Source organism: Pediculus humanus, genomic scaffold, assembly GCF_000006295.1.
Source record: "Pediculus humanus corporis 1103172107363 genomic scaffold, whole genome shotgun sequence".
In the NCBI taxonomy this organism is placed as follows: Eukaryota; Metazoa; Arthropoda; class Insecta; order Psocodea; family Pediculidae; genus Pediculus; species Pediculus humanus.
In genome coordinates, this window is record NW_002986993.1 from 206,970 (window position 1) to 233,979 (window position 27,010).

Sequence of the window (27,010 nt, forward strand, 5' to 3'; positions counted from 1 at the left end):
TTCCGGTGGGAAGAATTCATCGTTTGTTAAGGAAGGGAAATTATGCCGAAAGAGTCGGAGCGGGAGCTCCTGTTTATCTGGCCGCAGTAATGGAATATCTGGCTGCTGAAGTTCTCGAGTTGGCTGGAAACGCTGCTCGTGACAACAAGAAAACTCGTATCATTCCCAGACATTTGCAGTTGGCCATCAGGAACGACGAAGAGTTGAATAAATTGTTGTCTGGAGTCACCATCGCTCAAGGTGGTGTTTTGCCAAACATTCAAGCTGTTCTTTTGCCCAAGAAAACGGAAAAGAAACCTTAAATTGAAATTGATTCATTTGTATTTTTCTCTACGTCGTTTAAACCGGCCCTTTTCAGGGCCAAAAATTTGACAACACGTTTTGTTGAATGTTTTAAGGTCTCATTTTTTGCCATTTGCATTAATTTCCCATGGAAATGAATTCTCACCCTATTATATCTCATTAATGTGGACGTATTATGAATTCGATCACCTCAGAAGGTTTTACAGGAATTAAGGATTTAAAAATTTATTAAAATAATAAAAAGGTTGGTTAGGATTTATTTTTGTATTTATTAATAAACATAGTTTTAAAAACATTTTTTTTTTTTTTTTTAATAATACATTATTTATACTTTTTTTTTTTTGATAATAATAAACTGGTTTACAATGTGGTTTTAATTATTATTATTATTCTTCTTCTTACAAGTTGCAGTAATAATAATAAACGTTATAAGATCGAATATATAAAACTGTCATTTAAGAAATTTGTCGTTATTTGTGCAAACTATTGTAAAAATACCCCAAGTTTTAATAATAATGGGTACCAAGTTTTCTTTTCTATAAACTTTCATAAAGTGTAACAAACGTGTTAGACACACATTTGATATAATTTTTAATGACATGGATTACCGTAAGTAAATTTTGTTTGTTTTTAAAAAAGAAAATTTTCCTTCTTTAATTAATTATATTCAATCAATTCGAATAATTTTCCATTTAATTAATTAATTAATTCACGATTCATTTTCAGAAGTATCATCATCATCATCATTCGATTGTGTAAAATCAGTTTGTTCTCCTGTCACTTCATCGCCATCTTTTTCATTAATATTTTCCAACGGTCTAGAATTATTGGTTTTTTCATGAAAATACGTTAATATATCTTGTATTATGCTTGCACATGATTTTGTATATAATTTATCCTCTTCGAAAACATACGATGAATGTACGCTATCTGAATCCACGTGATCCCCATAACATGTTTCATTATTGAATCCTCCATGTTGTTTTTTTTCTCTACTTCCGGTTTTTTCCTTATGTTTTTCTCTATGTTTTAAAGGTTCATTTTGACATATGGCGGCGGCGGCGGCGGCGTTATTCAATGAATCATTTGTCGAAAAAGCAGGGATCCAAAAAAAATTTGCACTTTTTATTTTACGATTTTTACTACTACAACTCGTCGTCGTCGTGTTTGTATTAACGCATTCGTCATATTCGACATTTTCTTCAACGTAATTATGAGACCAACATTCGGATTTTGTCGGACGTAAAATAAAACATGAATTTTCATTTATTTCATCATCGTTTAATAAATTTTCTTTTAAACGATGCCTTCTTGTTGTTGTTGTTGTTCTACTACCACCATCTTCGTTCGATAACGTTTTATATTTTTTCCCTTGTTTTTTTTTACACAAATGTTTTATCGCTTTTTCTTGTAAATTATGTAACATTTGTTTGGGCCACATGGGTGATACGATAACGGAATAAGTAAATGAATTGCTGTGGGATTTACTGGATCTCGGAGGTTTTCGCTGTTGTTCAACGTTTGATTTCGATGTCGAAGGGATTTGTTTATCGTTTGAATCATTTCCGGTGTTCTTTGAGGTATTAGAATTTGTTTGAGAGTGACTCCTGGAAGATGGTTTTGAATTAGGTTTCTTTTCGAATCCCTGATTGGAATTTTTTTTCGTTCCTTCATTAAATGCCACAGAATTTTTATCCCCGGTTAAATTTTCCGGTGATTTTTTTAAATTTGGGGGCAATCTCGAACCCGATGATGAACTCAAATCGGAAACTGGGGGTGGTTTTCGCGGAACCGGAATCGAACTATCCCGTACCCTTTTCTGTTCTCCCGATATGGACGATTTCGAATCCGTGTTATTTTGTACCTTTCTCGCGGTTGTGCCATTCATTTCATTTTCGGTGGTCGTGCTTTTATCTTCGGTGAAAATTTTAATTTTATTTAAACATATTTTACATATGAGTACTTCGGATGTATTTGATTGTTTATTAAGCGGCACGCTTTGCCGTATGTTAACTTGTTGGGAATTTTTTTCCAAATTTGTTTTTTCGTAAAATTCGCTGTTCGAATTGACAAAACATTGACATCGTCCACCTTCTTTAAATTCTGTCATTTTATCAAAACACCGATCGATTATTTTAATTAAATCACTCAAATCGGAAACGGGAGAGGGATTTGCTTTTTCCGTTGAAAATGATGTGATTTGAATGGGAGTTTCCGGTAATTTACCATCATTTGAATCAAAAGAATTGCTGTCGTTTGCTTTCGATGTATTCGTTGATATCGTACAATTTGTTTTCTGATGTCTTTCAAAATCAACCTGAAGAATTTTTTTACCCTCTTTAACTTGACCAAACATTTTTAATTCGGATACCTGACTTTCGGAAAATGATTTATCCAAATCCGTACATAATGGATTTTCCGAATTTGTATCACCGTCGTTATTCATTAATAGAGCTCTACGATTTTTATGAGAAGGAGGGAAAATTGTTAAAGTTTCATTATTTTCAGTTTGTGTTAATTCTTCGCAATAACATCCGTGAGGTACTCTTCCTCCTTCTCCTGCCACGTAAGAAAAATCAGTTTGTATCGTTTTCATTGATGTTTTTGGTGGGGTTTCCGGTGCTGTGTTTTGCGTCGTCGGTACCATAGGTACCATAGGGGATCTCTTTTGATATTTAATATTTGTCGTTTCTTCTTCAATCGATGTTTCACTTCTGGGAGTTTCTAAATTTTCCGGCAAATTCGTTTGTGCTGCTTTTGTATCCTGATGTTTTGAATCATTTCCCAAAATGTTATTTACTGTATGAGTTGATTCCGTTTGTGCTGCTTTTGTATTCTTATGTTTTTTATCACTTTCGAAAGCAATGTGAGAAGAATCCGTTTGAACTCCCATTGTACTTTTATATTTTTTCACCGAATTAACAGGCTCTTCCTTTTCTTTTGTCGGTTTTTCAACAGGCATTTTTCTTAAAGTTGGTTTTATTTCACTCTTTGAATGTTCCGAACTTACCATTGGTAAAATGGAAAGTTTGTGACTGGGAAATTGAGTGCTTGCATCTTTGAAACAGGGTTTACTTCTTTTTTGCATATTGTCAGTTTTTGAACTGGTCGGAGTACGAAGTTCACCTTTTGATTCGATTCGTGGTGTCACTAAACATTTAGTACTGGTATTGGTACCAATATCTTTTGATAGTTCTTTGACAGATTCTTGATTATCACGCGAGGTTATTGACTTTGGATGCGTTTCAGATGAAAATTTCCTCAACGTACCTAATGTCAATAGAATCACACAAATAAAATTATTATTATTATTAATTAAATTTCGAATTTTGACGTCACAATTTTGTTAAACCTACTTTTTTTAGGATGAGCATCATTGGTTTGAACTTCTTTTTCCACCGGGTGTTTTTCTTTTTTATCCGTATCCGAACCTTTGGGCACCAATAAAAATGGCGTGAAAAAAACAGATTCGTTACTATCAGATGGAAAACTTTCATTATCCGTTTCACGATTTTCAAATTTTTTAGAATTATCGCCGACGACATCATTATTATTATCGAAATTTTCGCTTACAGATTTTTTACTCGTTTTTTTAGTTTTTTCCATCGAATTATTTTTGTCGGAATTTTTATTTTTCGAAAGACTTAATTTTTTCAAACCCATTTCTAATAAACTAGAGGGATAAACAAAAAATGGTTGACAATAATTACTATCGGAATTTTTTAATTCGTTTTGTAAATGATAATTGCAACGTAAATCAACATCATCATCATCAAATCCTTTTTCTTTTTCTTCTTCTTCTTCTCCATCTCCTCCATCTTCTGTCGTTTTAATAATTCCAATTTTATTTTGTAAATATGATTTATCTTCGTTGTAATAATAACATTCAAAATCATTATTATTATAATTAACATCTTTGATTTTTTTCCTTTTTAAATCGCAAACATCATTCGATAGATTTAAATTATCGTTATAAGAACTTAACGTATCTTTTGATTTAATCGATATTTTTTCTTCTAAATCGTTTCCTAATTTTTTATTTATCGAAACACGAGCCAAAGATTCACAGGGCGAATAAAAACATTTTTTATATTTTTTTATTTTATCGGATTTAATTGAAATTGTTTTTTTACTCGATTTAATTAATGTATTTCTCGATTCGATATTTAAATCTAATTTTTTAAAATCGCTTATATTCGTTTGCACTTCTTTGTTTTTAACTAATTCGTATTTGAGTAAATGAGTTTTTGAATAATAATCTGATGTCGAATAACATTGGGGGGTTCCAACCGAATGAAAAGGATTAAACAAACCCTCTTTAAGGGTTTTGGGACATAGGGAACCCACTTCGGATGATATTTTACGTTTTATATTTTCTCCATGATGAATCGGACATAATTTTTTTTCCATCGGACAATGATAATGATGTAATTTAATTTGTTCTGGAGTATAACAATTGCAGTTATTATTATCTTGCTCCGGATTATAATTTTTAGATTTTTTTTTTCTTCCCTCTATTTCGTCCGTTTTTAAAATGTAACTTTCTTGAATGTCTCTCATATTTGGGGTGGGGAGGGGGGTGGGTGTCAATTTAAATAATGTGACTCACTGGAAAATAAAAATTTTCTCTGATCTAAAAAAAAACCAAAAAAACTAACGGAATTATACATGTGTACATAATAGAACTACAATTTAAACGTAATAAAAATAAATATATATATATATATATATTTGAAAATTATTTCAATTTATTAATTTAATTAAATGTTATTTTCCCTGCCTGAAAAAGAATTTTTATTAATATCAAACAATTTCTTTTGTTGGGATGCACTATGGAAAGGTACTATTTCCATTGCTTTGAATTAGTTTTATATATAAAAAAAAACTTGTAAATTTTTATTTCAAATTTACTTTTCAATATTTATTTATTTCGTTTAACGAGATATTTATTAAATACATAAAGTTTTTTTAACGAAATAACTTATAAATATATTTTTTTTTTTTGCTCGATAAATATTATTGACCTTTTGAAATTTTTAATAATAACCATAGACCAAAATAGTCGTAAATTAAATTATTACTTTTTTTTTTTTAACATTTTTTTTTTTTTTTTTTTTATGTGTGTGTGTGTGTGTTTACAAAATTTAAATGAGAAACATTATTCTATGGAAAAGTAATTTCCCTCTTTTCTTTTTCTTTTTTTTTTTTTTTTTTTAAAAAAAAAAACTTAAAAACTTGCATTTTAAACACAGGAACTATCGCTAATAAAATAATTTAAAATTTTTAATTTAATTTTAAAAATTTAATTTATTATTTAAACATTACGGTTTTAAACAATTTAAATTTTTTTTTTTTTTTTTTTTTGGGGGGGCAAATTATTTAACAGAATTTAATTTACTTTTTCTTTTTAAATTTTTTTTTATTTAAAAAAAAAAAAAAAAAAACAAAACAAAAAATTCAATAATTACATTTTTTTTTTTTGCTTAATAAAAAAATGTTATTTTTCAAATTTTAATAAATTATAAATAAATCCCCCAAACAGGTAATTTAATTTTAACATCATCATTTGAAATTTAATTATTAAACATTTATAAAAAAATTTAGACAATTCCACGTGTGTGATAAATATAAAGGTGTGTGCGTGTGTGTGTGTTATCCAATAATAATAATAACAATAATAATCTTTTAAATTGTGAAACCTGGAAATCTAGCATTTAAAGGATCTTGAATGTCGTTTAGGAAATAAATGGTTCCCGCTAAACCTTCGAAAAGTGAATAAGGTCTATCGGGAACTCTTTCTTGATATTGATTGTATGTTGTGCACCATTCGGCAAATTTACAAGCTCTGTATAAATGTTTTATGTCTCTTGTTGTTTGATATAATATGAGAAATGTGTATGCATTTCCAGCAACACCGTGGCATATTCCATAACCTTTTCGCAGCAATCCCCGTTCCCATACTACGTCACCGCAAAGTTCAGCTGCTGTTAAATATTTTTGATCCCGAAATACCTTAAAACAAAGTGAAAATTTATTATTCCAATTCAGTAAAAATCCAGATGTGAATCCTATCCTATTATTACCTGGTAAGCAGCACAAAGCATTTGAACCGATCCTGGAGCTCCATGACACCAATGCACCAATCTATCGTTATTACTACCCAACGATGATGGAAAATTTCCACTGCTGTACCTGATTCCGATGAGAAAATCTACGGTTGGACGAACAAGTTCGATTTGTTCCGTAGTTAAATACTGCTTAGCCTAAAACAATTTTATAACGCATTAAAATTTATTTTGAAAAAAAAATTTTTTTTTGTTACCATTATTGCATATTTAGTTTTACTCCCTTTAGTTTTCAATCGAACAAAATCTACGAATCCATCGATTTGAAACCTGATAATAATTAATTAATTAAATACCTGGAGCAAAATAAAAAGTATTCCCGCCAAGCCGTGAGCTCCACCCAAGTATTTTTTGCTATGCCATTCGTACATAAGAGGGACACCTATTTTTTCGCACGATGCAATTTCCTGTCCCCTTTTTACGACGAGATCGGATACCTAAAACAAAGAAACTTACCTGTAATATGAGGTATAAAATCCCTGCAATACCATGGGCTCCACCCAAATAATATTCTTCGTACCATTCATACATAAGAGGTACGGAAATATTTTCCCTCTTGGAAAGATTTCTTCCAGACGATATGACGGAAGTAACGACCTGATAAATTAGATTTTGCTTAACAATAATCAATTAATAATATTTGTTCAATTATTATTATTATTATTATTATTTTTGAACATTTTATTCACATTTCATATCGTAAGACACGTTTCAAATATCAAGAAATTCAGGTTTTTTTTTTTTTTTTTACTTCGAAACTCTCACATAAATATTTTAATTTTTTTTTTTAAGCAGTGAAATTTTTACCCTAAATAATTAATTAACTTATACCTTACATTTTGCTAATCTTCCAATAATAATTATTATTTTTGTATTATCTCCATACCTGCTTAAAAAAATCATTTGGCACAATTCCAGGTATATATTTATTGACAAACATAAGTGAATACAAATATCCTACTCTTCCATACAAAAGTTCATCGGGTAAATTACTGTCCAATGAAGCCACACGAGGCATTAAACCCAAAAGACGTGAAACACACTCTTTACTCCTTTCAACTTTATTTTGTTTGTAAAATATAACAGAAGCTATTGATAAAGGTCCAGCATCACCACAAATAAAACTAACATCTTTGTTTTTCAACCTAGCTAGACTTTTTTCAATCAAGTCAGCTGCTTTCTAAAAAAAAAAAAAAAAAACAAAAATCTATTAATTCGGACATGTAAATATTTAACGAAATAATACTACTTTCACCATTATTGTAAACTGTATTATCATGTATCCTTTAATGTGTTTATGTGGCTTACTTCTAAGTATGCTGGGTTATTTATTTTTTCATGCATCATTAAATATAACAAAGCAACACCAGCTGTGCCAGTATACACAGATCCATCCTTTCTTCCGCTTGGTAAATGCTGTTCAAGAACTTCCATTAATTTGTGATTGGTAGCTTTTAATTTATCAAGAAACAATGTGTGAATCTTAAAAAAAAAAATTTTAGAATTACGATTAAAAAAAAATGAATAATTATAAATTTAAAAGTTAATTTACCTTTTTAGTTTGAAGGTCTACCAAATTATTCTCTTTGTGTGGTGCAAATTCAGGAAAAGGATTGTCAAAATGTCTTTTCTCTACTGTCATCATTTTTGTTCCTGAGTTAATTTTTTGTTTTAGTAAGTGCAACACAAATGATTTTCTTAGAAAAACAGGATATCTAAAAAACTTTGCGGAAAACTTATAATTACAAAAGTTTCAGTAGAAAAATTGTTTTTTTTTTTTAAACACTTAAATGATTTAATTTCAATTTTTTCATATATAACATATTTACTAAAAATGAAATAGCAAATATATAATATTCAAGACAAAAGAAGAAAGTGATTTTAAACTACAATAAAATTAATTCTGAAGACTACGAGGGTCTTTGACATTTTTTTTTCCGAAACAAATTTTAATTAAAAAATTTTATCCTGAATACAGTCCTGTGTAAAACAAAATTTACAGATATGAATTGAAATATGTACCCCAATTGTTGACTTAAAACTAGAAAAGTTAGCTAAATGTAAAATACTTAAATATAATTAAATTTTTTTTGTAATTTATCGGGAACTCAATTGATAACTGTTTGTCAAATTAGCAATTTGTTAAAATCACTGAAAGAATTATATATATGGAACCAGAAAATGTTAAGAAATAAGTTAGGAATTTAATTATCCACAAATGATTTAAATTTCCTACAGGAACAGGTAATGTAATGTTTTGTTTATTGGTGTTAAAAGGTATTCTCATCCATGAGCACATTTCATTTCCACACAATGAACAAGGTGCTTTACTTTTGAATAAATTTTTGCAATCCACATTTGGGCAATTCAATAATAAAACAGGGGGTTTTAATTCAGCCATGGAATAACCACCATTAACTTTAGGTTCGTGATACCTCAGATGTAAAGGAAAGTTTAAATTAACAAAAATTAAATTTTGAGACCGTTTCATTTCCCCATAAATGTAAACCAAATGCCCTGTAGATAAATGTCGAGGTGTTTCAATATTAATTTTATCAGGAGTGCAAGCCTGAATTATTCTAGAACGGTTGAGTTCCATTAACTGATCGGGATTAGCATAAAATGAATTTGAAATATTTTCTCTTAAAAGTATGGAGCATTTTTCCCATTTCCACGCCGATTCTACATCTACAACTAGCTCGATCAACGAATGCACAGTAATATGAAAACCTTCTCTTTCTATTTCCCTAAACATAGTCGCTTTCGTTTTACAACCAATGTCTGTGCAAATACTTAATGAAAAATTAAGCAATAAAAATAAATAAATAATAAAATTTATCATAATACCGAAATGTTGTTTAATGTTATTTTCGATTAAAAAATTTTTCAGTATAAAACAAATGAGCATTGGAATCTCGCTTAAAATTCTAATAAACAACAATAATCGTGGCAGTAGATTTACTATCCACTGCTAGTAATTTAAGCAGTTACACATTAGTGAAGTAGACGCCGGAAGTTAAGAACGAAATGAAATTTGTATGTGCGCAGTTACAATTTATTGCTTTTAGTCGCTCTGAGAAAAAAATTATTGTTCTAAATAATTTTTAATTCGCATTAATTAATAAATTTGAATTCCGTTTACAGGTAAAGTGTTTTTAAATATATTATTTGTTTTCTTAAAACGTAATTTTTTATTTAGCCAAGGTCACATGGTTTTTTAACCTTGCACATGCTTTGCTAGCGTCTGTTTTTCGCGGTATTTTTTCTGTCAAGAGTTGTAAAAGATATGAGTGAATTTGAAAGAAATATTGTACAGTTTTTCGATGAGTTAGGGGTCTCTTGTAGCGATAAAACTCTTCAAAAGTGTAAGTTTTGATGAAAGTAATTTTGAATAAGTTAGGATGCATAACGCAATTCTTAGAATAATATGATAGGTATTTTTTTTTTTTTATGTAATGGGGGTTAAAAATTTTGTCGAGTTAAATATTTTTATTGTAAGAAATAATTAAAAATATATTCATTTTTTAATTGTAGTAAATTAATGTACTAACAGCACACATTTTTTCGAACTTGATACTATAACATAAATTTGTTTTACTAATGCCCACCAGTAGTAATTACATAACTTAGGTGGGTATTATTAATAAAACGTTGTTAGAAATTTGTCATATTCTTAAAAAAATATTCTTGAAATCATGCAAAAGTACCCATAAAATGTAGTAGATATTTGAAATTCTCATGCTTCATCATAATTTTTATTTAAATCATATAGGTTTGGAACTTTGTAAAAGGCACAATGTGGTGGATGCAGAAGAATTTGTGGATACTTGGATGGCATATTCAGTGTCTTATCTGGGTGGAGAAGGTCCTAATGAAACTAATCTTATCAAGTTTGAGAGAGAAAACTACATTAAAAAGCCTGCAGCTTGTACTAAATCAAGCGAAACAATATCGACTAAATCTCTGCCTGCTGTTTACGGTGGTTCATCAATGAAAGAGAGGTATTTTTTATTTTATTTTTTTTCAAATTTGATTTTCTTTATTTTAATGTACTTTTACAAATTGACTTTTAAATTTACATAGTTAATGACAAAAATTTCTTATAATCATCTGATTAAACTTACCTACTTAATTTTACAATTATGTTTCATTCGAAGCAGTGCATCACTTAGGCCATTGTACCCTGGATATTGTCACGGTTCATAAACCCGAATAATTTTTGTGGTTTTCATTCTGTTTTAAAATCTTGAGATTTTTTTTTTTTTTTTGCTTTCTGTATTACATTTGTGTTTCTATTACTTTTTTATTATTGTATACAAATGGTGATGTAAAATGAAATTCTACCAATTTTATTTTACTAACAATTTGAAATTTCAATTTTCTACACCTTTGATCTTTTTCAGAGTTTATTGCGAATAAATTTATTTCTGTTTTATGGTATTTTTCATTTAATTTGTGGACCATTGCTTTTCAAAAAAAAATTTAAAAGTTTTTTTTTTTTTTTCCTGTGATTTTTCATGCAAAACTTTGATTCGGTTTAAAAATTGTTAAATAATTTTCCTATTCGAATGAATATCTTTATTAATAATTTTCATGTATTAAAATTTTATACAGTATAATTCAGTTATTATTACATATTTGAATTATTATAATAATGTAAAGTATTTTTTTAAAAATAAAATATTTTTGAAAAGCAATTTTAAAAGAAAAAAAAAAAAAGGGTATACGACGCTTTCAAACCCCTGAACGTTTTTTTTTTTTTTTTTTTTTTTTTTTTTGTAGGGAGAAAAAGCGCGCGTAAAAAAAAATTGTGTTTCAAGTGTTTGCTTCCATGTCTAGAAAATGGAAGCCACATTCTTTAAAGAGAATTGTTCGACGTCATGTTGTATCCCAACAATAATGAATAAAAATTTAGTTTTTCTCTTCTACCGTAGAAAAAAAGAAAAAAAAAAAAAATTCCTTCGTGAAGTGGATTCGAAATTAGCATGTAATTACATGGCGTGCCAGCACGGCCTGAGCCATGGTAATGACACGTTTCTTTGTTTAGACATCTCCAATTCTAGTCCAATTACCTTCTTTCTCACCGGAGGCCTTCACATTTGATGATTTCTTTGCAACGCTAAGTCATTCTCTCTCTCTCTCTCTCTCTCTCTCTCTCTCTCACTGTTTCAAATATAAATAATATAATACTTTGAGATTCAAAATGGAAAATATTAGTCATTACATAATAATTTCCAAGTTTTGTAATAGACTTAAGAATTAAAGTATATTTACAGTTTGAATCCCTGGATAGATAATTCAATATTTTGAATACAAGACTGACTAGAAAATTCAGAAAAATGTATCTTGAATTTTAATTAATATTTTCTTTTTTCTTTTTTTCAGAGATGAAACAGCTAGGATAATAATGGCGTACAACGAAACCACCCCTAAAACCAAGGTAAGCCTAATAATCAAGTTTATTAAACTAACATAACTAATAATATACGTGCATGATTATTTATTTAGTTTTTTTGGAAAATTTGGAAAATGGGTAACTACGTCTTTTTTGGCCTAGTCAAATTTTGAAAATGTCTAAATTTTTTCTCGAATCCAAAAAACTAAATTAATTTGTGCTTGAATAACGTAACTAATACTCGATGTTTAGTATTTGTAAAACATTAGTTTTAAACAAATGTGGGAGGAACTCGGTCTTGTGTTGTTCATCAGCCGGATTTTTTTTTTTTTTTTGTTACAAAAATTTTAACCTGATGTTTCAAGTCTCAGATCTTGGTCCAGGTAGACTTTGATACTCGTTAAATGTTGACGTTCACTACTCACGATGTGTTTGCAAATATCCTTGGACTTAAGGCAAACATAAACCATTCAATCACAGTCGTGGTTGTTGGTTTGGTTGAGAAATATAAAATGTCCGGAACGACGGTTGAAAATAATATTGAGAAGTGGATTTTCATATGATAAATGTATAAATTGTAATTTTTTTTAAAAAAACTCTTATCGTTATTTGAAATTCGTTATGGGTCAGGTAGTCAACTTATTTATTTCGTATCGCGTCGCGTAGTTTTTAAATGGTCGATTTTCGAACGTGAAAATACATTTGAGGCGTCGTTTTTTTATAATTCACGCGCTGTAATTTTTCTAAAGTGAAGTCAAACACCCTTGAAGGTGTATTATGTCTGTTACCTTTTTCGGGTTTAATCTGAACTTCTTTTTTCCTCTTATGATGAAGAATGTTCAAGGTCGAGCTCATGGCTTGGTCTTAGAAAATTAGTGACCGCGCGCATTGGGTATCCGTCGGATTTACGAGTTTTTTTTTTTTTTTATATAATCGTTAATATTGAAATCCACTTCCGAGTTAATTTGTTTATAAAGAATTAATAAAATAAAATATTATTATTATTATTATTATTATTATTATTAAGAAACGGAAACAAAAAGAAAAAATTTTGATAATGATGACCGTTGTACGAACGTTCCAAACAGTGTTCAATTTGAGTTACATCAGGATTTTTTTTCAGGAATCCCGCCCGAAAATAAAAAAAAAAATTTTTTTTTTTTTTTTTTTTTGTAAAAGTTGGTAATATGTGCGCCTATGTATTTTTTTTTTCTAATTGAAATATTCAAGTAACAAGAGATTCTCAAGGTATTTTGTGAAAATAGTTGTAAATCAAATTTCAGTGTTTTCATAGTTGCCAACTTTAAAAAAAAAAAAAAAAATGGTTTACCGCGATTTTCATAACGGAAAATTTGATATGTATTTATATGTATATACATATATATTTTTAAATTTTTGTTTCGTTAAACAAAATAAGTCTGCTCTTTTTTTTTTTTTTTTCCCTGCATTGAATTTCATAGTTGTTGTTGTTGTTGTTGTTAAACTCGTTTGTTTGTTTGTTGTTGGTGAGTCACAAAGAATTCGTTGGTTAGGTCGTTTGTAGTTCATATTTTTTTACGTTTAAAATAAAATGACATGATGTATCGTCAATGAACTTATTCGGTCGTCAGCCAAGCATAATTTTATTACGAATTTATTTATTAATTTTTTTAAATAAATTAAGTGAAAATAATGGTGTAAAAGTGTATCATAATAATTTATTTATTTATTTATTTATTAAATTTATCCATGATGAGGATAAAATGAAATGAAAGGAGGTTTAAAGCTTAAACGTTTTATCGATGAGAAAACCTTTGATTGTATTTCAGGGAGGAAGGAAGGAAGGAAGGAAGGGGGGGCAGGGGGAGGCAGGGGAGAGGAGAATTGTTTCTTCCCCCCCTTCCCTTACTAGTTTTGTAGTAGTATTCTTAAAATAGTTTGTATGAAAGTTTAGTTTATTCACACCGCGGGAGGGGGGGGGGAAAAAACTGGACAAACATGAAAACAGGTTTACACCTGGGGTTGGATTTTTTTTTTTTTTTTTTGTGTTGGGTTGTGAACGCGTCTGAATAGACCAACGAATTTTTTTTTACTCTGTATCTCTTTTTTGTTTGTTTGTTTCTGTTTGTTTGCCTTAAAATTTTTTTATTAGAGTGAATTTTTAATGGAAATTTTAAAAAAAAGGCAATGAATGTTGTATGGTTTTCAAATTAATATTAATTGACCTAAATGCGTTAGATAAACATGTCCGATTTGATTAATGTTTATTTCAAAACCACAAAATCGGTTTTTTTTTTTTTTTTTTTAAAACAAGGATTTAATTTCAAATTTCATGAATTATTAATTTTTTACAAATTGTTTGAACATAAAAAGATGTAGAATTTACAAAAAAAAAATTATGTACATACGTACATAACATAATATATGATTCAAGTACATTAAATAAATTTTAGTACTCGTTAAAGGATGTTTTGTGAGCCCCGGGGGGTTAACTTATTTATTGTTACCACCCTCAGTTTATGCGATTGAACGATAATTTCAAAAAGGGGTGGTTGGTTAATTTGTAAATTCGCAATTTAAAAAAAAAAAAAATAAGCAAGTCAGTTTTTTTGTTTAAACGTTAAAGTAAATAAATGAACGACATGATATAATATTTCACCTCTGGTATTATTTTACCGCAATATTAGAATGCGAGTTTCGAACCTGAGGTAAATAAATAATATTATATATATATATATATATATATATATATATATATATATGTTTACGCATATTTTTGGCGGTAAATGAAGGAGGAAGATTATGCGAGAGTGTTAAATAAATAAATAAATAAATAGTCATGGGGAACGGTTAATAACAAAAAAAGAAAAGAAAAGAATGGGGTTTATTAAAAAAAAAAAAAAAATTTTTTTTTGTTTAGGAGGGTGTACGAAATTGAAAGAAAACGTGAGAATAATGTATGTGAAAGAGTGAGTAGGGATAAATAGGGATCGAACACAAAAAAATCTACCCCAGATAGACCCCACATTTAAATTATATAGGAGGGGTAGTATAGGCTATGGGAAAGAAAAAAAATTCTCTTTACGATACAACAAAAATAGTTTAAGTAAAAAGTAGCAAAATTTTTTTAAAAATCAAATTCGCCATATTTTCATTAATGCTGCGACTAAAGTGTGTGAGGGGGAGGGGAGGGGAGGGGAAAACAAAATCGCTTAATAGTTTTACTTTACTGTTGTAGGTGAGTCGGTAAGTTTATCTCGTATTAAAAATCGAATTGAGGGAAAAATAATGGAAAAATGCAAATTTTAATGAATAAGGAAAATTGTTTTGAGAAATAAATTTGAACGTGTCACAAGTTATTGCCAAACATATGAATGAATGAATGAATGAATGAATGAATAGATAAGGAGCTGAGATTTTGATAACGTTAAACTAACAATATGTTTCGCATGTTGCCCATAAGTTAAACATTCCCTGAATTTTTTATATATTATTAACTTTTGGGTTTTTCTCAATATATATTAAAGGATTATTGTAATTAAATGTATCCCTAATTTTTCCTTTTTTTTTTTTTGGCAAAAGGATCAAAAGGTGAGATGAAAAATAAAAAAGGATTTTGTTATTGGATGAGTGATGATTTGGTTTCCTTAAATTTTTTTTATACTGGTGACTAGATCTACACTCATCACAATAATAAAATCAATATCATCATCATCATCATCATCGTTATCGTCATCAATTGTGCGTATAAATCTCTCAACAAATTAAAAAAATTAATCTTCATGAATATGGGTCTGGTCCTGTAGGATTATTATCATGACTAGATCCATACTCGTGCCGATTGATTTTTCCATCATGAGCCCACATGGACACACGCGTGCGGATTTTTATTAAATTATTTAATAATAATAATAATAATAATAATAATAATGATAATGATGGTAAATTAAAATATTGCTCGATTTAAAAAAAAAAAAAAATTGATTTATTCTTTTATTATGATCGTTGCAGATGAGAGATGGTCAGGAAATTCCAGGGGGTGGTGGTGGTGGTGTAAGCGGTGGCGGTGGAATCAAAAGGAAATATAATTATGATAAAAGTCCTCAGGCGACTTTCTCTCCAGCAAGTTACTCACCTACAATGTAAGTGAAAAAAAAAAAAAAAAAAAAAAAAATGTTTTTCTTGAAGAATTATTGTATTGTATTAATCATTTCCTGTTAATTAGGTTTCGTGCGTTTTTTTAATGAACAACCCGAAGGATGTTGGGTGTAATAGACCTTCAACATGGTGGGTCCTTGAAAAAAAAAACAAAAAAAGTATTTTGGGGAAGCACCCCACCGACAAAACAAAAAAAAAAAAAAAAAAATGATTATTCTTATTCAACATTTATAACTTTTTTAAAGCGTTTTTTTTTTTTTTTTTTACAAACTATCTTCGCTTACTGATAAATGATTCGAAACACTTTAAATAATAAAATCTTTGTTTTTTTATAATAATAATAATAATCTATTGAATAAAATGTTTATTTGAAATTTATTTATTTCAGTTTAACTCCTTCGGCGAAATACATCAGTCGTACGAATGCCGGTACCATCGTATTCAGGTACAACGATGACGAGACCGAAAGAAATTGGAAATGCGAAAACGGTTTTACGGCAAAAATAAAAAATATGGTGGAAAATTCAATTTATTACTACATGCACAACAGTCTGACGGATTATTTGGATTATTGGAACGATAATATTGAGAAAATAGGAAAATTGATAATTGGAAAATATTCTCTGGAAGAGGAAATGCCGATGAATCACAGAGGAGTCGTAAGGACATTAATTAATTAAATCAGGTTTCGCTTGAATCAGGATTTGATTCTTTTAATTTGTTTCAGACGCCTTTTATTTTGGTGGGTCGCATAGCTTGCGACGGAGAGGGTCGTCTTAAATCGAAAAATATCCTTCTCGAAGGCACATCCGACAACGCTTCGGGTACATCCGTAGATTTAGATTTGTCGGTACTACCCAAGTACTCGATATTTCCCGGTCAAGTCGTGGCTGCCGAAGTATATTCTCTAACCAAAGAAAGATTAGTCGTTAAACAACTCTACACCGATACCAATTTGAATTTTTTCAAACCTTATGAGTTAACGAAAGGAGGAGGAGGAGGAGGAGGACCACTGAGCGTGATGGTGGCCTCCGGTCCGTACACGCCATCCGACTCCATGACGTATCAACCGCTTTTGGATTTGATGAAAGAAGTTGTTAATGTCGAGCCTCACGCGTTGATTTTGACCGGACCCTTCATTGAATCCGATCATCCGGTATTTTCGGAAAATATGCTCGCCGAAACAATGGAAGATTTCCTCGAGAAAATTATGGAGAAAATTATGAAACCGATAGAAAGGTGAGAGACGTGTAATTTTTGTATTATCTTTATTATTATTATTATTATTATTATTATCCAAGTTCTCGCTCGTTAATGAATGTTCGCCTCACCTGAAGAAAACGTTTAAGAAAAAAAATTTTTATTTCACTTTAAAAAAAAAGAAAAATGACGGATGTTCCGGCCGGCCGGTCGGTCGGTCCAAGCAATTTCTCAAATTCCAAAAGAGTGTGAAAGGAAAAAGAAGAAGAAGAAGAAGAAGATGAAGAAGAAGATGAAGGAAAAAAAAAAGTAATTTACCAATTCCAAGATGATATTATAAATGATCATTAGATGGTAGAATAATTTAAAGTAATTTGACTCCAGTTTGTGCCTGTTTTTGATGATGAGTCACGCGGCGAGAGAAAAGTTTTATTATTATTATTATTATTATTATTATTATTATTATTATTATTATTATTATTATTATTATTATTATTTATTTATTTTTTTTAATGATTATTTGGATTCATGACTTGGAGGTTGAGAGAAAAAAAAAAAGAAAAATGATTTTTCTCTTGTGAGGTCGTGTAAATTTTTTTTTTTTTTTTTTTTTGCTGTGCTACCATTTTTATTGGCGGTGGCGGCGGCGGCGGTGGTGGTAGTAGTAGTGGTAGTAGTGGTATCCACCCACCACCACCATTTTATGCCGAAGAAATGGAAAATTTGGAAATTGGGTAAAAAAAAAAAAAAGGAAAAATAATAATAATAATAATAATTCTTTGGTTGTTTTGTAAAAATTTATTATTTAATGACGAGTTTTCCTTTCTTTATTGTTATAAACATAATCACGTGATGAATACAAGCTAGAAAAAAATGTTTTGTACAAATTTAATAAAACGTGATTTCGTTTTTTTTTTTTTTTTTTCTTTTGAAAATATTCAACATGTCATAGTTTGATGATGATTCGTAAAACAACAAGAAAAGGGTAAAAAAGAAGAAAATTTATCATTTTGACAGATGAACAGATGTGGGAAAGGAAAAAAAAAAAAAAAAAAAAAAAAAATCATTTAAAATAATTGATGAGTTTTTTTTTAAATTTAAAATTTTATTGCAGCATTTTTTCGTTCGGTTATTCGCACGTAGAAAAAAAAGAAATTTTTTTTTTTTTCATTTCGTTTCAGGCTCAAAACTCAAGTGATAATAATAAATTCGTACAAGGAATTAACGTCTCCGATGGTTTTTCCAACGCCGGAAATGATTTTAAAATGCACGAAATCATATCCTAAACTTCATCTGTTTCCGGATCCCTGTTTGTTTTCGTTGGACGACGTCGTTTTCGGTGTCACGTCGACGGATGTACTCTTGCACATGAGTAAAGAGGAAATAAGTTGGTGAGTTTGAGGGGGAGGAGTAGGGGGGTGGGGTGACTCGTAAGGTACGACAGGAATTTTATAGATTTGAAAAAAATAAAAAAATAAAAAAGTTCACAGGACGGTGGAAGATTGTCGCGATTAGCAAAGCACATTTTACATCAGAAAAGTTTTTATCCTCTCGCACCTGCCAAAGACGTACCTTTGGATCCGACCTTGATGGATCACGTTAAACTCGACGTCGCACCCCACATACTAATTCTACCCTCGGATTTACGATATTTTATTCAGGTAACAAAAGAAAACCTTTTTTTTTTTTTTTTTTTTTCTCTCTCCACGTTTTTAATGATGCCTCGTGGAAAATTAATCATTATTATTATTATTTTTGTTTTTTTCATTTTCTCCAGAAAGTTGAAAATTGTACCGTCGTCGTGAATCCTGAAAGATTAGCCAAAGGACTCATTGGTGGAACTTATGCACGTTTGATCATAAATAAAAATGACGTCATAGGTAATATTGTTAAAATATAATTTATTATTATTATTATTATTATTATTATTTTCGGAATCGTTGCGGTTGTTGAATAAAATTATTATTATTATTATTATTATTATTATTGCTGTTTATACACGCGGACGTGTATATACATATTTATTTATTTTTTTAAAATGCGGGTTGTTTTGTTTGAGAGAAAAAAAAAAAAAAAAAAATGGTTGAATTCTTATTTAAATGTTGTTGTCCGTTACTTACATTAATGGGAGTTGAATATCCCCGCCCCCGTCCCCCGCCCTTCCCGCTCCCCGTCTCCAGTTCTCTCTTTAAAAATGAGATCATTATAAAATCGTTAAGTTAAGTATTTTTTCGTTTCGTTTAGGTTTGTTTCTTTGATATATTTTTTTTTTGTTGTTGGGAGGTATAATTCCCTCCCCTCCCCTTCCCCGGGGGTCAAAATACCACCCAAAATACGAAATGTTTTTTCTTTTTAAAAATAGTTTCCTTACGGAGGGGGTGAAGGTGGAGGTGGGGGGAAATTCCTTAATTACTATCAAGTTTTTTTTTTTTTTTTACACTTAAGGAGACTTTTTTGTTTTTTATTAACTAGAAGAAAAAGAAAAAGAGATTTAGTTGATGGCATTATAATAATAATAATAATAATATTAATGAAATAGTTTTTTTTTGAAATTAAAAAAAAAGGAAAATTTCTCTCAAAAATAATAATAATATTATTATCAATATATTTTTTTAAAAAAAATTTATTATTATTATTATTATTATTGTGATTAATACAAATCAAAAAGTTTAAAATTTATTTTCCGTAAGTAAATAAATAGTAAAAAATATTAATTTGTGACGTATTTTTCTGATTTCGATTTCGATTAGATTCACAAACATGATTATTATTATTATTATTATTATTATTATTATTATTATTACTTATAACTTAGATTTAGTTGCTCCTCCCGACGCTATGTTTATATATGGTTGAGTCAATGGATATAAACCGTGACTGCTTTTGAATTTTGTTATATCTTCGATTTTCGAGGGCTGGAAAAAGAAAAAAAGAGAAAAAAAAATTGAAAAATGATTTTCGTTGTTTTTGAATTTTAATCAAAAGAAGAAAAAAAAAAAAAAAAATTTACGGGAATAAAGGGCGGAGGAGATGGTAAACCTTCTTGTGATGACGACAACGCAACTTCATCCGGTTCCGGTTCGTTTCCGGCTCCTCCTTCACCGAGAGCCAAAACGTACACGGACAATTTCCTCCTGTGATCCGCACCGTATTTAATAAATTGATCGAAAAAAGCCAACAAATCATTTTTGGTTATCGTTCTGAGATGAGAAACTTCGACTTCGGATCTATTGAAATGATACTGTTGCGAAACAATTTCCGCCCAAAATTTCAATGTTAAAACGGATAATTTTTTAGGTTTTTCAAGGAGTAAAGTCGCCAATGATTCCTTATGACTTTCAAATTCTTTTTCCGTCATTTCTTCCACCAGGTTTCGAAATTGTATTAAAAAAGCTTCGATTCTTTGATCGACGTATTTCGGATGACGATTCGATTGTACGATTATTTGTAATCCCTGTGCGCAATTCGAACGTTTGACCGCGCTGAAAACGACGTAACCCAATTGTTCTTTCGTACGAAGAATGTTAAAACATGGATCTTTTATTATTTGTATCAATAATTCCATCAACATGTTATTTTTCGTTGATAAAACGTCGCATTGATAATAGGTTTCCGTACAGGAACTGTTGAAAAATGGATTCGTAGTTTCGTATTTGAAATTCGAACCTGAAAAATAATAATTTTATCCCGTTAATAATTAAAAAATTAATTTTTTTCTGGAATTTGATCAACTAACCGTCGACCAATTGAACTTCTCGAGTTCTTAAAAGTTGCCTCGGTAAAACGGGTAGCAATGTCGAATCGCATTGTAATCTTTTATCGACGGTTTCGATTATTTTCCTTACTCCGTCCCTGTTCACGTTTCCGTGTATGAGAAATTCAATGTGAAGTTTTGCCAACAATTGCGGTATGAACTCGGATAATCTTTCTATCGTTAAATATTCCGTGCTTTTGAGTAATTCATCTTTCGTCCAAGCGTGTTCTTGTAATAGAATTGACAAATAGTAGGCCGCTTGACTGTAGGGTTGTTGAGCTTGGAAATTTTTCAAAGCTCTCACGTACTGAAATGGTAAGAAAAGGGGGGGGGAAGGGAATCCCTTCTTTATAACAACCCCGTTCGGGATGAAATCAAATCACATTATCCGGAACTTACATTTTCTTTTATGTATTTAAATCGATTTGCATTGATTTTAAATGTTGTTATTTTCTCCAGGATTTTATCCAGTAATAAAACTTGTTTGTCATTGTATCCGGCTATGGTGAGCTATCCATAACAAATATTTTATTATTATTATTATTATTGTTTGGAAATTTTTTTGTCGAAATAAACGTTAATTATTACCATCAAACCGTATTCCGTGTTGAGAATTTTCCATTTTAATCCGGCAATGGCGGCATCGTAATCGTATTCGGCGAGAGAATCTTTCAACAATTCCACAAATAAATAAGTCATGGTGCAATTGAGTGGATCCAAATAAGCAAGAGGACTTATAAATTCAAATTTTAAATTTGCTTTTGGTAATAAAAATTCATCGTCTTGCTTGTACCAAACTCTCGTCGTCGGAGTATCGACAATTATGGCGGGATGTGGCGAAGACGCGGACTGGAATTAAATGGAAACCGTTGGAAAAATAATAATAATTGATTTAATATATAATTAAAATTTCATTACCTCGTCTTCCAGCGGATAAATATTAAAATTAGACGGTATGAATTCATTCGGTTTTGGTAACTGGAGAGCATTATCAAATCCGCAATTTTCCCATTTCTAAAAACGAAATAATAATAATAATAATAAAAGTGACGTAATTCATATATATATATTTGGCAATTGATAAATAATTATAACTTACTTGAATTGTAGAAGGTGGAATTTTTTCAACCGTATATTTTGCTCCAAACCAAGGTTCGATTTTATCAGCCATTTTGTCATAAGCCTGAGCGATTAAAGCTATCCTGATAATAAGAGAAAATAATTTGGGGGGGGGGGGGAAAAGTTAAATTACGAAGTTTATTTTTTAAAGAAAAATAGAAGTTTGATGATCTCTTTTGAATTCACCTGCAATATTTAGGTTCTAAATAACCGAGAGCAACATTTATTAAATCTGGATTCCATTCTTCCAGAAAATACGGTCCGCAAAGTACTTCTTCCATTGGATAATTAGGGAGTAGTTGAGATAATGTTGCTGCATAACCTATCGGACCTTCTTTTCCTTTAAATCTAAATTTATTTTTTTGCAATTGTTGAATTTCTTCAAAAATCCATTGCTTGGGTCCCTCTTTTTTAAGCATGTTTAAATACTAAAAAAAAAGATTAAAAAGGATAATTAAAAGTCATTGAAATTTGACTTGATGGAAAAAAAACATAAAATAAGGTTTTAGAAATTCAAACCTGGAATACTAATTCTAATATGTCATCAATATGTTCCATTCCATCATTTGTTAAATCTGCTTCTATTAAATAAAATGCAAAACCTCTAATCCCATTGTCGTAACCACTCGATAGTTTATTACACCAACCTCTTTCTTTTAAAGCAGACAATAAACTACCTGGTCCTTCATGTCCAATCAAATGTGATATATAGTTAAAAGGCTGAAAAAAAAAAAAAAAAAAATTTAAAATAAAAAATAAGTCCTTATTATGCATTAACTAATTATAACATTTGCTATGAAAAATTCTTACGCTTGATTTATAATGTTCGTGGTAATCGGGTGCAGGAAAACAAATTTTTATACTTCTTATATCTTTCACAGGTACAACATAACCTTTTATTTGTAGGTGTTCAGTAGCGAAAGGATGTTCTTTCCATTCTGGTTTTTCAACATTATTATTCTTCACATTTGTGAATAATGATTTACTTAATTTTTCCAAATCATCTAAACTTTCTTTTCCCAAAACGACAAGAGTCATTAAATTAGCCGAGTACCATTTGTCATGAAATTTTAATAATTCATTTCTTATATCGATTCCATTTTCCTTCGGAGTTGTGCTTAAAGTTTTCAAATTTCCTATTGTAAATCTATTATATGGATGTGATTCTTTGGACAAGTGTTTGTCTAATTGTAAAAATCTCCATGCATCACTGGGTAAATTTTTTTCAAACTCTGAATTAACAGCTTGAATTTCCCTTTCGGTGGCATCAGCATTAAAAAGAGGTTCTAAAAAAAACTGGGAAAACCTACGATTAAAAAAATATTTTAGTGAATTTTATATTGATAAAAAGTTATCAGGTTGGATTTTAAATTTGAATTTTACAAAATACCTATCTAAAGCACCTTCAATGTGTTCTGGTAGTACATCAAAATAGTAGGTGGTGTGATCATGAGCAGTAACAGCATTATAAGAACCTCCATGTTTAGATATAAATTTACTGTAGTCATTTTCAACAGGAAATTTTTTCGTTCCCAAAAAAAGCATATGCTCGCAAAAATGAGCCAATCCGGGTAGTTCTAATGGATCGCTTAGAGATCCTATCAATAAAAACATTACATTTTGTAGAAATTACTTACACATAATTATACAAACAATTAATTGCTTATTTATTTTTGTCAATTAACTTGCCAACATGCACAGTGAGAGCAGCAGCAGCTTTTTCTGTATCAGAGTCACTAATTAGCAAAATTTTCAGCTTATTATCCAATTCCAACCCTCTGTAACATCTTTTGTCTTCCGGTGATTTAATAATACCATTGACACATTTAACTGCACCACTATTTTCACTCATACTCGGTTTCAAATACCTAACAGTACTAAAACTATTCAAAATAAAATTTTTTTTTTAATTTATTAAACTAAACTGAATGGCACAAATAATAATTATTGGCTACATATATGAAATTCACGTCGTCATCATTACTCATAATTTTTAGGCATTGTGTCGTACAAAAAAGACATACCTACCTGACAGTTAAGATTTTACCGAGCAAAGAAAATCTTGGAGAAAACTTTATGGCACACCTCTTAGTAGTTTTACAAAGTAAGCGCCCCACTAAAGTCATTTAAAAATAATTTGAAATGAAGAAAAATTTAGTCTTTCTAAATATTTTATTTGCACTTTGATAAAGTTGTTTTATTTCTTAAAAATAAAAATTAGGTATTTAATTTTAAAAACAAACTGAAAATTTAAAAGAGTATTCTGCTACCACGAACACTAAAAATTTACAATTATTACTAAACTCAAGACGTTATCAGACAAAACAACTAAAAAATATATTTTTTTTTTAAATTTTCAGTGAGTTGTATTTGAAATTTGTTAATTTTAAAAGTTTAAAAGTCAAATTTCAAAATTAATAAAAATAGTTTTATATAAAGCCACGACGGCGTGTCACTAGTATAAACAATCATTTGTTTTTAGTCTCTAAGATTACTGTATTTTTACGGATAGTGGAATTACATTAATAAAAATGGTAAGAAATTTTATCATATTTTTTAAAAACCATCCTTTAATTTAGAGACATTTTTATTAACGTAAATTATGTTAAATTATCTTAATAATTATTTTGCGAAGTAATAATTTTATTAAATGCCGGCGAATTAATTTTCTTTTGTCTTCTTTTTGTTTTGATATTTAAGTAAAAAAAAATTATTATTTTCTACATGATTAAGATAATTAAATATTTTTGGACCAATAATAATATTAATTAGGCTTATTATACGACATATAATCGAATAATTGTTATTTTATTAAATGTACTATTTTGGATTTTTCTCTCGAAAGTCTTATTAAAATTAACCGGTCATTTACAACCTGATTGTGTAAGATCTATTAGTCATACCCCACTCAATTCATGAATGAATTAATTTTGGTTTCCTGCACATGACACTTATTAAAAGATTATTTTAATAAAATTTATTAATTTTTTTGTTGCAAACAAAAAAAAGATGACATATATTACTTAAAAATTTTATTGCAATTATTTTTGTCCCAGCAACCACAGATAATTCTGCTGAAAGAGGGAACTGAGAACTCTCAAGGAGTTGCTCAAGTTGTGTCTAACATAAATGCCTGCCAAGCTGTAGTTGAAGCTGTAAGGACAACTTTGGGTCCTAGAGGTATGGACAAATTAATTGTAGGAAATGATGGTAAAGCTACAATATCAAATGATGGGGCCACAATCATGAAATTATTGGATATTGTTCATCCTGCTGCTAAAACTTTAGTCGATATTGCTAAATCGCAAGATGCAGAGGTGAATAAATGTTTTTTTTTTTTTTTTTTTTTTTTTGCAACACTTCTAATTAAATTTTAATTATTTTTATTGTTCTTGTGTTAAAGGTTGGTGATGGTACCACAAGTGTAGTATTGCTAACAGGAGAATTTTTAAAACAAGTTAAACCTTTCATTGAAGAAGGAGTTCATCCTCGAATAATAATAAAATCATTAAGGAAAGCCACTCAATTGGCTGTGGAAAAAATTAAAGCCTTGGCACAAAATGTTGAAAAATCAAAACCCAACGAACAAAGAGGACTTCTTGAGAAATGTGCATCCACTGCATTGAGTTCTAAACTTATTCATCAGCAGAAGGATTTTTTTGCAAACATGGTTGTTAATGCAGTATTATCCCTTGATGAACTTTTGCCTTTAAACATGATTGGTATTAAAAAAGTAACTGGTGGTGCTCTTGAAGTAAGTTAAATTTTTTATTAATTTTTCTTTTTTTTTTTTTTCTACTCGTTAATTAACAAATGAGTTGCCATTGCTTTTAGGACTCTCTTTTAACCCAAGGAGTTGCTTTCAAAAAAACATTTTCCTATGCCGGTTTCGAAATGCAACCTAAAACTTATAAAAACCCTAAGATAGCTTTATTGAATATTGAGCTCGAATTAAAAGCGGAAAGAACTAATGCAGAAGTAAGAGTTGATTCTGTTTCTGAATATCAAAAAGTAGTCGATGCTGAATGGCAAATTTTATATGATAAATTAGAACTCATTCATAAAAGTGGAGCTCAGATAGTGCTTTCAAAATTACCCGTTGGAGATGTTGCTACTCAGTATTTTGCCGATAGAGACATGTTTTGCGCCGGACGTGTCGATGAAGAAGATTTAAAAAGAACCATGAAAGCTTGCGGAGGTGCCATAATGGCCACAGCTTATGATTTAAATGAATCCGTATTGGGAAAATGTGAAAAATTCGAAGAGAAACAAATTGGCGGGGAGCGATTTAATTTCTTTACGGGATGTCAAAATGCCAAAGCCTGTACAATCGTATTAAGAGGAGGAGCGGAACAGTTTTTAGAAGAAACGGAAAGATCACTTCATGATGCTATAATGATCGTTCGAAGAACAATAAAGAACGATGCCGTCGTGGCAGGAGGTGGAGCGATAGAAATGGAACTGAGCAAAATATTAAGGGATTATTCGAGAACCATTGCGGGAAAAGAACAATTGATAATTTCTGGAATTGCTAAAGCACTGGAAATAATTCCCAGACAGTTGGCGGACAATGCAGGTTTCGATGCGACTAATATTCTCAACAGGTTGAGGCAAAAACACGCTCAAGGTACCCCAAAAAAAAAAAAAACAAATTTTCCTCTCGTCATTACTTTCCGTTTTTAAATTGTGTATATTTTTACCTTGTTGATTCGCGTTTTCCAGGTTTTACGTGGTACGGCGTCGACATAAATAAAGAAGACATTTCTGATAATTTTGAACAATGCGTTTGGGAACCGGCCGTGGTTAAAATAAATGCAATAACAGCAGCCAGCGAAGCGGCCTGCCTCATTCTTTCCGTTGACGAAACTATAAAAAATGTAAAATCGGGTGGAGGAGATGCACCATCGGCACTACCAATGGGAAGAGGAAGAGGCCGTCCATATTAAATATTATTTCATTCAACACAACAAAAAACTA

At 29.9% G+C, this 27,010-nt stretch overlaps 7 protein-coding genes and 1 non-coding gene across 8 annotated transcripts in view; 5 read left to right on the top strand and 3 right to left on the bottom strand.

Annotated features, from left to right (window-relative positions):
• Phum_PHUM003590 (histone H2A, putative) overlaps positions 1–302 on the top strand; it is a gene marked incomplete at both ends in the record, with an annotated part of 614 nt that extends 312 nt beyond the window's left edge. The window contains one exon of the mRNA XM_002422590.1: positions 36–302. Coding sequence (XP_002422635.1) covers positions 36–302 — 267 coding nt within the window. The remainder of the gene's footprint in view (positions 1–35) is intronic.
• A 710-nt stretch (positions 303–1,012) lies between these two features.
• Phum_PHUM003700 (uncharacterized protein) lies at positions 1,013–4,863 on the bottom strand (the record flags this gene model as incomplete). The annotated part of the gene is made up of 2 exons (XM_002422591.1): positions 1,013–3,573; positions 3,660–4,863. 2 exons carry the CDS (start codon positions 4,861–4,863, stop codon positions 1,013–1,015), a joined length of 3,765 nt encoding a protein of 1,254 aa, XP_002422636.1.
• A 1,125-nt stretch (positions 4,864–5,988) lies between these two features.
• Phum_PHUM003710 (uncharacterized protein) lies at positions 5,989–8,073 on the bottom strand (the record flags this gene model as incomplete). The annotated part of the gene is made up of 6 exons (XM_002422592.1): positions 5,989–6,315; positions 6,387–6,557; positions 6,873–7,025; positions 7,315–7,608; positions 7,737–7,910; positions 7,981–8,073. The coding sequence occupies 6 exons, from the start codon at positions 8,071–8,073 to the stop codon at positions 5,989–5,991; spliced, it is 1,212 nt and encodes a 403-aa protein (XP_002422637.1).
• A 1,641-nt stretch (positions 8,074–9,714) lies between these two features.
• Phum_PHUM003720 (uncharacterized protein) lies at positions 9,715–11,996 on the top strand (the record flags this gene model as incomplete). Its single annotated transcript, XM_002422593.1, has 4 exons — positions 9,715–9,793; positions 10,201–10,429; positions 11,814–11,868; positions 11,937–11,996. The coding sequence occupies 4 exons, from the start codon at positions 9,715–9,717 to the stop codon at positions 11,994–11,996; spliced, it is 423 nt and encodes a 140-aa protein (XP_002422638.1).
• A 3,418-nt stretch (positions 11,997–15,414) lies between these two features.
• Positions 15,415–15,505, top strand: Phum_PHUM003730. The gene has a single exon (XR_009833503.1). It is a non-coding gene; the product is annotated as a microRNA, putative (microRNA).
• Positions 15,506–15,813: 308 nt separating this feature from the next.
• Positions 15,814–19,060, top strand: Phum_PHUM003740 (DNA polymerase subunit alpha B, putative; the record flags this gene model as incomplete). The annotated part of the gene is made up of 6 exons (XM_002422594.1): positions 15,814–15,944; positions 16,349–16,619; positions 16,688–17,199; positions 18,342–18,516; positions 18,651–18,821; positions 18,938–19,060. The coding sequence occupies 6 exons, from the start codon at positions 15,814–15,816 to the stop codon at positions 19,058–19,060; spliced, it is 1,383 nt and encodes a 460-aa protein (XP_002422639.1).
• Positions 19,061–19,964: 904 nt separating this feature from the next.
• Phum_PHUM003750 (Insulin-degRading enzyme, putative) lies at positions 19,965–24,159 on the bottom strand (the record flags this gene model as incomplete). The annotated part of the gene is made up of 13 exons (XM_002422595.1): positions 19,965–20,075; positions 20,171–20,826; positions 20,897–21,221; positions 21,314–21,424; positions 21,503–21,763; positions 21,833–21,928; positions 22,014–22,116; positions 22,220–22,461; positions 22,553–22,753; positions 22,844–23,339; positions 23,424–23,621; positions 23,719–23,916; positions 24,062–24,159. 13 exons carry the CDS (start codon positions 24,157–24,159, stop codon positions 19,965–19,967), a joined length of 3,096 nt encoding a protein of 1,031 aa, XP_002422640.1.
• A 405-nt stretch (positions 24,160–24,564) lies between these two features.
• Phum_PHUM003760 (T-complex protein 1 subunit eta, putative) lies at positions 24,565–26,979 on the top strand (the record flags this gene model as incomplete). Its single annotated transcript, XM_002422596.1, has 5 exons — positions 24,565–24,567; positions 25,090–25,350; positions 25,437–25,787; positions 25,868–26,660; positions 26,756–26,979. 5 exons carry the CDS (start codon positions 24,565–24,567, stop codon positions 26,977–26,979), a joined length of 1,632 nt encoding a protein of 543 aa, XP_002422641.1.
• Between the last annotated feature and the right edge of the window lie 31 nt (positions 26,980–27,010).